The sequence below is a fragment of the Dipodomys ordii genome, unplaced genomic scaffold (genome assembly GCF_000151885.1).
Source record: "Dipodomys ordii isolate 6190 unplaced genomic scaffold, Dord_2.0 Scaffold94, whole genome shotgun sequence".
NCBI classification, from domain to species: Eukaryota; Metazoa; Chordata; class Mammalia; order Rodentia; family Heteromyidae; genus Dipodomys; species Dipodomys ordii.
In genome coordinates, this window is record NW_012267310.1 from 403,904 (window position 1) to 415,474 (window position 11,571).

At 46.5% G+C, this 11,571-nt stretch overlaps 1 protein-coding gene across 1 annotated transcript in view; it reads right to left on the minus strand.

The window, feature by feature from the left end:
- The window catches only part of Map3k15 (mitogen-activated protein kinase kinase kinase 15), a 108,192-nt gene that overhangs the window by 6,240 nt on the left and 90,381 nt on the right, over window positions 1–11,571 (minus strand). Inside the window, exons 19-24 of the mRNA XM_013026501.1 lie at window positions 8,366–8,523; window positions 4,661–4,844; window positions 3,757–3,922; window positions 3,121–3,295; window positions 2,161–2,346; window positions 1,504–1,609 (exon numbers count right to left, since the gene is read on the minus strand). Of these exons, the coding sequence (XP_012881955.1) occupies window positions 1,504–1,609; window positions 2,161–2,346; window positions 3,121–3,295; window positions 3,757–3,922; window positions 4,661–4,844; window positions 8,366–8,523 (975 nt within the window). The remainder of the gene's footprint in view (window positions 1–1,503; window positions 1,610–2,160; window positions 2,347–3,120; window positions 3,296–3,756; window positions 3,923–4,660; window positions 4,845–8,365; window positions 8,524–11,571) is intronic.

Genomic DNA, 11,571 nt, shown 5'->3' on the forward strand with positions numbered 1-11,571 from the left:
CAGGCTGGCAGACTAGGCAGCACAGAGGCTGGCCTGACTGCTGCCACACTTCATTCAGGGGATTACTGACTTTATAAAAGGACAGCATGATTTCGCCTGGTTCTGTGGCTTAGAAAGATGATCTCTCCCCCACCTCTCTCTGTGTGTCTCAGAGTGTCTGTGTCTCTATCTCTCTCTCCAGTGTAAAGGGAGGAAGGGACAATGTCCACAGATGGTTCTAAAGTTTCCCTTCACGGGGAAGAGGACCCTCTCACTGCAAGAGAAGCTACTCTAACATCTCAAAAAGAAAATAGAAAAACCCAAGATTAAGGCTGGAGGTGGAGTTCAGAGGGACTGTTTGTTAAGCAAGCACCAGACCCTGGGTTGGATCTTTAGTTTTGTGTGTGTGTGTATGTGTGTGTGTGTGTGTGTGTGCGTGTGTGTGTTTGGGTTTGTTTGTTTGTTTTTGGTTAGTCATGGGGCTTGAACTCTGGGCCTGGGCACTGTCCCTCAGCTCTTCAGCCCAAGGCTAGCACTCTACCACCTAAGCCACAGCACCATTTCTGGTTTTCTGGTGGTTTATTGGAGATAAAGAGTCTCATGGACTTTGCTGCCCAGGCTGGCATTGAACTGTGATCCTCAGATCTCAGCCTCCTGAGTAGCTAGGATTATAGGTATGAGCCACCAGCACCCGGCTTCTTTAGTTATTTTTTTGAAGGGCCTCACATGTTTGGTGAGTGTAGCCTCAAACCACAATCTTCCCAATCTCTGACTCCCTTGTTCCTGGGATTACAGGTGTGGGCTACAGAGCTGGGTCCTAAAAGGCCTACGGTTGAGAGAAAGCAGACATTTAATTATCAACTTTTGTCAAGATTTGGTGAGTGTGCACAGTGATGTGGGTCCCTGGGGACTGGGCAGATACCTGCCCTCAAGCTACGCACTCCCTTTCGAGATCCGATACCTTCATTATTAGACCTGGGGCATCATGAATTTTTCTTACCATAGACAGACCCGGAAGAGATTTATGATGGTATCCACTTGACTGCAGGGAAGTATAAAGACAAGACAGAAAAGAAGAAGCAACATTGTTTGGGTGTGAATGTGCCAGTGTGGGAGCTTGAATTGAGGGCCTCACACTCTGACTCGGCTTTCTCACTCAAGTCTGGCACTCCACCACTTAAATCACACCTCCACTTCTGGCTTTTCTTTCCTGACTGGGCTGGCTCTGAACTACAACCCCAGATCTCAGCCTCCTGAGTAGCTAGAATTACAAGCATGAGCTGCCAGTACCTGGCTACACTTCCATCTTTTTGCTGGTTAATTGGCAATAAGAATCCTAATGGACTTTTCTTCCTAGCCTGGCTTCAAACAGCAATCATTTTTCAGCCTCCTGAGTAGCAAGTAGTTAGGATTACAGGCATAAGTCACCAGTGCCCAGCTGAGAAAGCAACAATTATTGAATTATTGAATGCAGAAGATGTTTCTGGTCTTTGCCAAAAACATCTGGTCTTCGCAGGCACATACCTGGGATGAGAATGGTGACGGCCGCCTGGACTGCTCTGCGGATGATGTTGTCCATTGCAAACATCCAGTGGGGCCTAATCAAGTGGTTCCTCAAAATTTTATTCACCTAAAAATCACAAAAACTCAGATGATTCTATTGTTATACTTTTAAGAAACATGAGTTCTTAATACTAACTTGTTTAAGATCAATCTCTCTGAGATTCAGTTTTAGCCATGCTGCCCTGGATTTCTGCCTCATGTATTTCTTCTAAATGAGACACACACTAGGCTGACCCTAAGCCATGCTGGGATCTAACAGATGGGCACAACAATGAAATCAACCTCATTGGGCCTCTTTGGGTTTTTTTTTTTCTCTTTTTTGGCTCGAGTCTGGAATCTACCACTTGAGCCACAGCCACAGGGACCTTTAATTGAGAATTAAGCATCTATTATGTGACAGGCATGAGGGCTTAGGACTTAAAGATGAACCAGCCATGCCGGGAGGAACTCACATCCAGGCAGACAACTGGCCCATTCACCAAGAAGAGGTCCCTGTACCTACATACTCAGTGTTTAGAAAGAGTTGCTGAAATTCAGAGTTCAGGGGTAAACATGAGAAGAAATGGAGTGCCAGATATATGGTGGATGAATTCTAGCATGTACTGATTGAACACTTACAGCATCCTGGAATCCAAACAGGACCAGGTGAATCTGACTGATGGACGAGCTGTCAAAATCCAAGTCCACTTTTAGCTTTGATATTGTGGATGCCAACACCCTGGGCTCTGGGGAGCGGATAAAGTCCCTCAGGATCCCAATTATTTGCTTGATGTGGCCAATTGAGAGATGAAACTCTTCCGCACTCTGACCGAAAACAGACACAATAAACATGAGTCATTTGCATTGAGTGAATGCAGGGGGGGGGGTAGAAAATTTAACATGCATTGTGGGAAACTAGAATGCCCATTTGCTAATGGTTCTTCCTTATTGGTCTGTTGTTCCTAGTGAGCACACACCCTCAGCATTAAACTCCCCTTATGAATGGTTTGACCCCTCATTAGCCCTCATCAATGATGTTGTCAGAAGCCATAAAAGGGCAGTGACCGCTCCTAAAATAATGTTCCCCATCCAGAATAAGAGGGACCAATTTGCCACTACTGTGTCCCAGTTAAAACTCAAAATGTTTTCCTTCATAACTATTTTCTTTGAATTGGGCTTTCTCCCAGCTTCTGAGAGCAATCTCAGCCTGATCTTAACCAGAGGTTAACTCACCCCTAGGACTCAAAATAGATAAGGGGAAGGGGAAGCCAGAGGTAGAAGGCCTTTTGGCTTCCTGGGCTTTTCTGCTGCTATTTGGCCTGTATTCCACCAGGGGACAGCACCACCCCACCCATGCCTGAAAACCCCTCTACAAATACATGTGTCAATGGAGTTGTGTTTATTTTTTTTTCCTTTGTATTTTCTTTTGTTGGGGAAGGAAGGATGTGGGGAAATACTAGTGGTGATTATTGCAACTGTGCAAATGTTTCAGGGTGGGTACATGGAACCTTGTGGTCCCTGAAGACCTAATGGGAACCTGGATATGGGTAGAGGGGTGGCAGGTGGTAGAAGCATTAGCACTTTCTCTCAGGCCAGTACCTGGGCCACACACTCCTGCAAGTTGAAAGCCACCTGGTCCTGCTCCTGCAAGAGGATTTTGTACAGAATGGACCTGCGCTCACTGTCCTTGCGCAGCAGGAAGAGACCTGGGTCCCTGTCTTCAGGGCACGAAGCTGAATTCCGCTCTTCCAAGGCTGAGTTCTCATCTGGAACGCTGTGGACAACATAGGTGACAACCCCTTCATGCATGTCTGTCCCATGTTATGCTGTGGGGGAGGGGCAGGGAGGAATACACAGCAGTCCCCAGGCTCTAGAGGAAGAAACTGCCAGAAGGGGCTGGTGCACCAAAAAACCATATTTGAGGAGGGCAAGAGAAGGGAGGAGGAGGGAGACCTGAGGGAAAGAGAGGTTAAAAAAGGGTGGGAGGGGGGAGGAAGGAGAATAAGCAGGGAGGGGCAGGGGAGGGGGAAGGGAGAAAGAAGAGGGAGATGTGGGAGCAGAGAGGGCCATAAAGGAGAATGGACAGCTAGGAACAAACTCCTTGCTTGCCCCTGGCCAACTGCAGCCTTGCAGAAAGCAAGCTGATGCCTTTTGTAGTCATCAGGATGGTGTCACTAAGGAATGCTGTCCCTCCCCTCGTAGGCCCACTGCAGAAGGACTCAAGGGACATGATACCTGAGAAGTTGGCTGAGCTGGGGTCTGGACACTTGGACCTTCTCGAAGAATATATCGGGCTGAGCATCAGAGTCAGGGGAGATGGAGCCATGTTCGCTGCTGCTGCTGCCCACGGGCTCCCCTGGCGAAGGCAAGGCTAGGACACTGGTGGTGCCCTTGACATCCTCTGCGGGAAGAGAGCCAGACAGGAAGTGGGGAGGCTCAGAAAGGAACGGAACACCCACTTCAGGGCTTGCTAAGCCTGTGCTGCTCTACAAGAAGGCATAGACCCCAAGTGGAATCCTGGTGAAAATGTTGGCCTGGAAAGGGCTCTATGAGCCACATCAATATAAGGAGTCTAGGGCTGAGCTCTAATGAGCAAGCTGCAGAGCCAGGCCGTGTGGTTTCTGACTCACGCACACTAGGGAAGAAGAGGACAAATGGCTTCCTTTTCAGAGGCTACTCATGGCATTGTCAACCCGGATGTCACAGCTCCACAAGATGTCACTGGGACTCGGTTGGTTCACAAGACAATCACCACAGGAAACCCTCCCCAACACCGCCCTTTAATCAAGGTCAAGGTCAGACCAGGATGGCAGGCTAAGCCCCCAACACTAAGCCCCAGGCTCTGCAGGTGGGAAAGATACAACTCCAGGCAGATGACTTCTTGCCATCACTCGTCTCACAGTCCTCAAAGTCTTTAACAAGGTGGCAGGGGTCATAGTCACCTGTCAGGCTCTCTGGGCCACTGTCAGACGGTGGGGGGACATTTATTTGTCTCTACAAACCTGCAACGCCAGCCCTGCTACTCTTCACAAATGGGCCTGACCCAGGATGTTCAGCAATCTGGGGAGCGAGGCCTCCTTCTGAACAGAGAAGCTCCAGGGTGTCCCTCACCCTCCAAAATCAAATAGGTAGGTCTCACCTGATGGCTTGAAAGCGATTCGACTCTTCTTGCCTTTGTTCACCTGCCTTAAGAAATTCTGTCTGAGGAGGTCATCAGCGGTAACCCGTTTGTGAGGATCCGGCTCAAAACAGCATAAGATGAAGGCTTTGGCCTCAGCTGACAGGGAATCTGGAATCTCAGGGTGAATCTTAAACATCCCCACCTACATTGGATGGAGAGGTGATGTATCAGTGGGCTTCACGTGAAGTCGGGTGCACACATCCATAACAGAAAGCTCCCATACTTATCATCCCATGAGGAGCTGGAGCACAACAGCCCCGATGATGCGCCGCTATAACATCCCTCTGCAAGGTGCTACCCGCGCGCCTCACATCCCTTGGCCGAGTCTAGTTCCTCATCCAAACCCCTTGTCTGTGACTTGGCTTTGATCAAGAGATTGTGGCAGTATTGTACTCATTTCCCCTGTTCATTCTTCTACCCCTCTCCTATTGAAATCCGCCCCCCCCCTTGCAAGTACCTATTTCCTAGTATTCATTTTGTAAGGCTGTGGCTTAGTCTTTCTAAAAAATAATTATACTACTTGTGTTCTCCATAGATTCTATTATACTTTAGTTAATTCATTTATAACCACTTAGGTGCCACCCAGTGTGTTTACTTCTAGATTTATTGGCACCGGCAAGAATGCATTGCATATGCCACGGAACTGAGAAAAATAAGGGAAGGGGTGAGTGGGAGGGGGGGATGAAGATGTTAAAAGGATGACACAGATCAAGATGCACTGTATACATAAATTGCTTGATTAAATGGAAACAAATCCTGAAAAGTAAGAAAAGTGGGGGAAGGAGTAGGTGGGGAGGGAGGGCGAGAATGTTGAAAGCGATGACATCGATCAAGAGGCACTGTATTTATAAACTGCTCAGCTGAATGGCAACTCCTTTGTACAACTATCTAAAGAAAATAAAAATACATTTAAAAAGAGAGATTGTAGCAGGAGCTATATTGTGAGGCTCTCAAGAGCCTAAGCTTTAAGAGCCTAAGCTTTAAGAGGCCTTTCCAGCCACTGCTGAGATCTTCTTGGAGCCCTGCGATCACCACACAGTTCAAGGAAACTGGGAGAGATGACTGTGGAGAGAGCAGCCCCTCCCTGCTGCCCCCTGCAGTCATGAGGAGAGGTTTGTGTCAGACAATCCTGCCCCAGCCAAGCCATCATCTGGATGCACCCAGATGAGTGAGCCCAGGCAAGACTGCCAAAGGGCTACTCAGAACTGAGGACTGATAGTCATTGTTTTACACCTTTAGGACATTACAGTGCTTTGTCATGTGCAGAGAGAAATGAGAGGGATTTAGGCTTGGGATAGGAGAGACTTGCACTGAAGACCTACTGTCTATTTCCTGACACAAAGTCCCCAAGAGACCCCCACATATTCCTCCTGATCAACTATGCATCCACAGCCCAGCCCGCCTGCCTTTCTTTCTAAGCCACGCGCCAGCTATCAGACAAATGTGATCGATCACTCACAGCAACCTCTGGGCTCCTCTCAACAAGGTACAGTAGCCCATCACCTTCCCATTAGGACATGCTAGAACGGCTGCTTCAATTCCTTCCTCTGGCCAGTTAATTACTGTCCTGCTCTCTCCATCCTTGTGACCCACAGGGGAGCAAGAGTGGGTTCCCAGATGTCATGTCTCATGGTGACATGGGAATGCTTCCATGACAAAATCTGCATAATCCCTTCCTGTGGAATTGTTCCCACCAGAGGTGACTCACCAATCTTTTTTCATCTTAAAGCTCATGGCCCTCCCTGTGCCCTTTCCAAGACCACTAGATAATCCAGGGGTGGAAGCTATTCTGTCTTCTAGACCCCTGCTCATTGCCAGTTCCCATAGCAGTGGCTGGCTTGGCTTCCCTTTCCCCACTACATGAGATCTGGGGGCTGCAGAGATTTCGAACTCCTATTTCCCAAATGTCCTTGACTGGGTGGGCATGTCCCATTCCCAGGACACTGTCCACAGTAGAATGCATAACCTGAGAATTATGTGTTCCGAGAACACCAAATGCTGGATGGAATCTGGTCACCAAGATTTGAAATTCAGCCCCCCCCCACCAACTGAGTGGAGGGATAAGATGTTAACAGTACCCAGCAGTATTAGGGTACACAGAGACAAAAAGTAGAAAGAGGTGGCTTCCTCTCTGGCTCTCAGAAATAATACAGCAGATGTGGTCAGCACTCTGCAAGTGTATCACTTCTTTTTTTATTTCTTTCAGGGCCTCGTGATTGCTTGGCTTACTTGTTCAGCTGGTGGTCCATTACTTGAGCCATGCCACCAGCCTTCCTTTCTGCTAGTTATTTTGGAAATAATCTAAGCAAACTTTTGCCTGGGTTGGCCTTGAATCATGATCCTCCAGAGCTCAGTATCTGTGATTGTAGGCACAAGCCACCTGGCAAGTATACAACTTTGAAAGGTGCTTTGCTGTTACTCCAAAGCTCAACTGCAAAGCTCCTTTATCAATCAACTAGTCCTGTTGTAACAAAGTACTACAGAAATGAACAACAGGAATGGATTGTCTCATAGTTCTAGAGGCTGCAAATCAGAGGTCAAAGCGTTGCTGGGGCCAGATTCTGTCTGACATGTGTAGCGAATCCTTCCACACCCCTTCTATGCTTCTGCTTGTTGTAAGGCCATTTCTGGTGTTCCTTGGCTCTCACTCCAACCCCCCAACTTTCATTTTGCATTGTTCCTGGATGCATTCATGTAGTCATCTCCCTGTGTCTATCTGTCTCTCTGTCCAAGTTTAAGTGACTTTTGAGACAAAAGTCTAAGTTCACCCTAAACTTAAACTTTCTACTTTCTATCTTCCTGCTTCAGCCTTCTAAACAGCTGAGATCTCTGTCTCTTGCCATGCAACATTAAGGCCCATTCCACTGGCCTAATTTTAATTCCATTATCCCTGTAAATACTGTATTTCCACACTCTGCCTTACTAGGGGTTCAGGGTTCCACATATCATTTTGAGTGGCACAAACCCATAAAAGTCCCCCTTAGGTAAAAACAAATTTCAGGCACTGCCCAAGAGAGTACTAAATTTTTCTGAAGGATTCTAGGATCCCAGAAATAGCACAGAGGTCATTTTTAATATTAACTCTTGTTAATATTAGAAAAAAACTGAAAATCATATGACATCCCCAGAAACATTTATGCATTATCAGAGAATTCACACAGCTACCTTGCTAAGGCAAAACAGGAGACAGAAGAGGAGCATTAGAGTCAGCCATGCCCTGTGGCTGAATTAAAGTCACAGCCTTATTTATCTGGGTTTCCAGAGTTTCACAGGAAACCAAGAAATCACAGAGAAGACAGCCATAACTCCCAGGTGGGTGCTATGTTTTTGCCAGTACCAGCTGCTATTTACTCTAAGGCCTGGGATGAAAACTACACGTATGATCTTCAATGGTCCCAACTGGATTGATCATGGGTAGTCATTGATGGGCTGAGGGAGTCTGTTGCTGCCCTCTAGCCCTTGTATTTGGATTCGGTTAGGATTTTAGAGATCAGAAGACTTTGCTTTACTTGAGATCTTGGCCTTGGGTTACCTGGGCAGTTGACTTGAGGGTAGAGTCCACTGAATATGCTACACTCACCTTGTCAGCAAAATCCTGCACTTATCATTGGGGCTCTTTGTGCCCCAACATCAATACCACCTAAATGACCAAATACATCTTACTTTGAACATTGCAGCATGTGGATCACCAAGCTCATAGAATGGGGGCCTACTGGTGGCCATTTCAATGATGGTGCAGCCTAGAGACCAGATATCAGCTGGGGCACCATAACCCCGAGGTCCTTGATCTATAATCTCTGGTGCCATGTACTGCAGAGTACCTACATGGAAAACAAATGAACAAAGATTAGTGATGCTATTACTACTTAAAATCTAAGTAGACCATTAAGTACTTGAGTGTGTGGACTTAACTATCTCATTAATGTTGGGCAAAGCCTTGTCTTATGCATGAATAATGTGGTCGCATCACTTTCCTTTGTGTGCCAGGCTTGAATCCAGAGCCTGGGCACTGTCTCTGAGCTTTTGTGCATAAGGCTGGCATGCTACCAGTTGAGCCACAGCTCCATTTCTGGCTGGGTTTTTTTTTGGGGGGGGGGAATTCATCAGGGATAAGAGGCTCTCAGATTTGTCTTCCCAGGCTGGCTTTGAACCATGATCCTGAGATCTCAGCCTCCTGAGTAGCTAAGATTACAGGCACAAACCACTGGCACACAGTTTTGTATCAATATTTGACCAAAGACAAGCACATCAAGAGAGGGTTCTTTGATCCTTCAAAGGATGAATGAACCCATTTCAACTCAATAAGCATGTTTTAGTATGTGTCAAATATAGGACAACTGGAATATGGCCCTGGTCACAAGGATTTAGTGGAGGTCACAGAAACGATGGTGGCCAACAATGATGGTTAGGTTTGCTAAGAGCTATGACAGGAACACACAGAGGGCTAAAAGGACAGATGGAGAAGTACTCAATTCTTCCTGGTCTGAGCCAAGAAAAAATGTATGGCTATGTCAGTTTTGGTCTCTGAAAGGGTAAACACTAAGACAAGACTGGATGTACAAGGGATATACTTGGAAGAAGACTCTGAAAGATAAAGGAGGAAGGGGCGTGGAGAATGTTAGGGTGTGAAGTAGGTGTAACCTCTGGGAAAGGGGAGGGAAATAATGGTACGAAGCAGCTCAAATGGCACTGTTCTGAGAATCCCTGGCCAAAATTTGCCTCCTGGAGGAAATGGTTTCATACTGGTTCTAGTACTCTTGTGGGTACATGGGTTGGGAGCAACCTGAGGAAAGTAAGAGCTTGCCATGAATATGAGTCAAAGGAGCAGTGGCTGGTACTGTCAGTGAAGTAGCTTTTTGCTGTGAAAGTTAAAGGTGTGGAAAAAGACATGGGAGGACATCTACGTAGAGGGAGGAGCCTGAGCGAAGCATACCAGTATGAAGCATAGACAGAGTCCAGTGAGTGATCATTTTTACCTGGGTCAAGGTACAGGAAGAATTAACTAGGGTGTCAAGGGTACAACCCAAAGGGCATGCTGTGTGCGCTGAAGGCTCTGGCTTTGCACTTTGTCCTGTGGGTCACGAACCACCAGAGGCTGCCACCTGGAAGGTGGTAACCAGTATGGCAGCAGGAGAGATTATTAAAGGGAAAGACTTGAAGGGGAGGGTGTAAGAGAGGGCAATCTCTGGATCTAGGAGCAAAATCTTTCGTATTCCTCAAAATGAGGCATGAGAAATGGAGAAAAGGAGAAAAATGAAGATGGACGCAGATGTTTGGGGCTGGGAAAGTGGTTGAGAGTAAGACGGTAAACTCAAAGATGACCTTAGCCAAAGCATGAATCCAACACTGCTATCCAGGGAAATCAAAGGGTCTGTTTCAATAGCATACAATGAAAGCTTTCCTGAGTTCTTTTTTTGGGTCTTGTTGTTGTTGTTTTGAACTCAGGGCTTTGTGCTCTTTCTCCCTTAGCCTTTCTACTCAAGGCTAGTGCTCTATCACTTGAGTCACAGCTGCACTTCCAGCTTTTTGCTGGTTAATTAGAAATAAGAGTTTCACGGATTTGTCTGCCAGGCTGGCTTCAAACCTTGATCTTCAGATCTCAGCCTCCTGAGTAGCTAGGATACAGGCGTGAGCCACCCAAGCCCAGCTTGGTTTCCTGAGTTTTCACCAAAGAAAACAAAAAGTTCTTCAGGTTTTTTTTTCATTGAAGATAATTTCCTTTGTCTTATCTTTAGGTAGTTGTACAAAGTACTTGTCATTTAAGAAATCAGTTTATGAATATAATATATTTTGATCAATGTCACTCCTTTCAACATTCTCATCCAATCCTCCCCTGCCCACCCCTTCTCTCACTCTTAAGTTTGTAGGATATACACTGGATTCATGGCTGCATGTTCCCCCTCTTCTCCTCTTCATTCGTTCTCTCAAAGAGCATTTTGCATTTCTATGATCATTTTAAAGACCCCAGGACAGCTGTGACCAATAGAATGCTCTGTTGTAATGGAAATATGGAGTCCAATATAGTCCAAAATAGTCCACTAAATCAACCACAGAGCTATTGAAGTGTGGCTACTGAAATCAAAGAAGGGAAATTTAAATTATTTTAATGTGTAATTGTACTTAATGCCAACCGATTCAAGGTTAAACATTAATTGGCTTGTATTAGTAAACACAACAGATCAGTGGGACACAAATGATGGCTTTGGTTTCAGAGCTGAAAGCCTGATAGGGAAGTGTTTCAGTTGGTCACAACATTGGGCAAGGTAGAGGTGCATGCACTTGCAATTGATGCAGTGTGAGGAAATCCCAGAGCCCCAGGAAGGGAACTTCTGGTGACACAATATCTCCTACAGGTTGTTGCTGCTGTGAATAACAGAGGGAGTGGCATTGGCAGGGGAATGTGCTTTCATAATTAATTGAGTTCCATAATTATTTCCATAATTAATTAATTAATTAAGCTGTTTATTTAAGCTATCATCTCCCAGCATTATTCTGTGATGCTGGGTTTGGAACTTCTGCTTCACCTGCAACTGTTTGGCTCTCTAACTAGGGGGCACTAGAGAGATCCTTGAGGACAGGGAGGAACTTGCTGTTCCTATGCGCCAGTTATTCTCTGGACCCTCATCTGGCTCCAATCTTAAGGGGTGATTTTGTGTGTGTGTGTGTGTGTGTGTGTGTGTGCGCGCGCGCATGTGTGCGCGTGTGTGCGTGCGCGCGTGTGCGTGCGCGCACGCGCTCAGGGGTCGATTCCCCAGCACCACATAAGCAAAAAGAAAAAAAAGCCAGAAGTGGCACTGTGGCTCAAGTGGTAGAGCGCTAGCCTTGAGCTGAAGAGCTGAGGGACAGCGCCCAGGCCCAGAGTTCAGGCC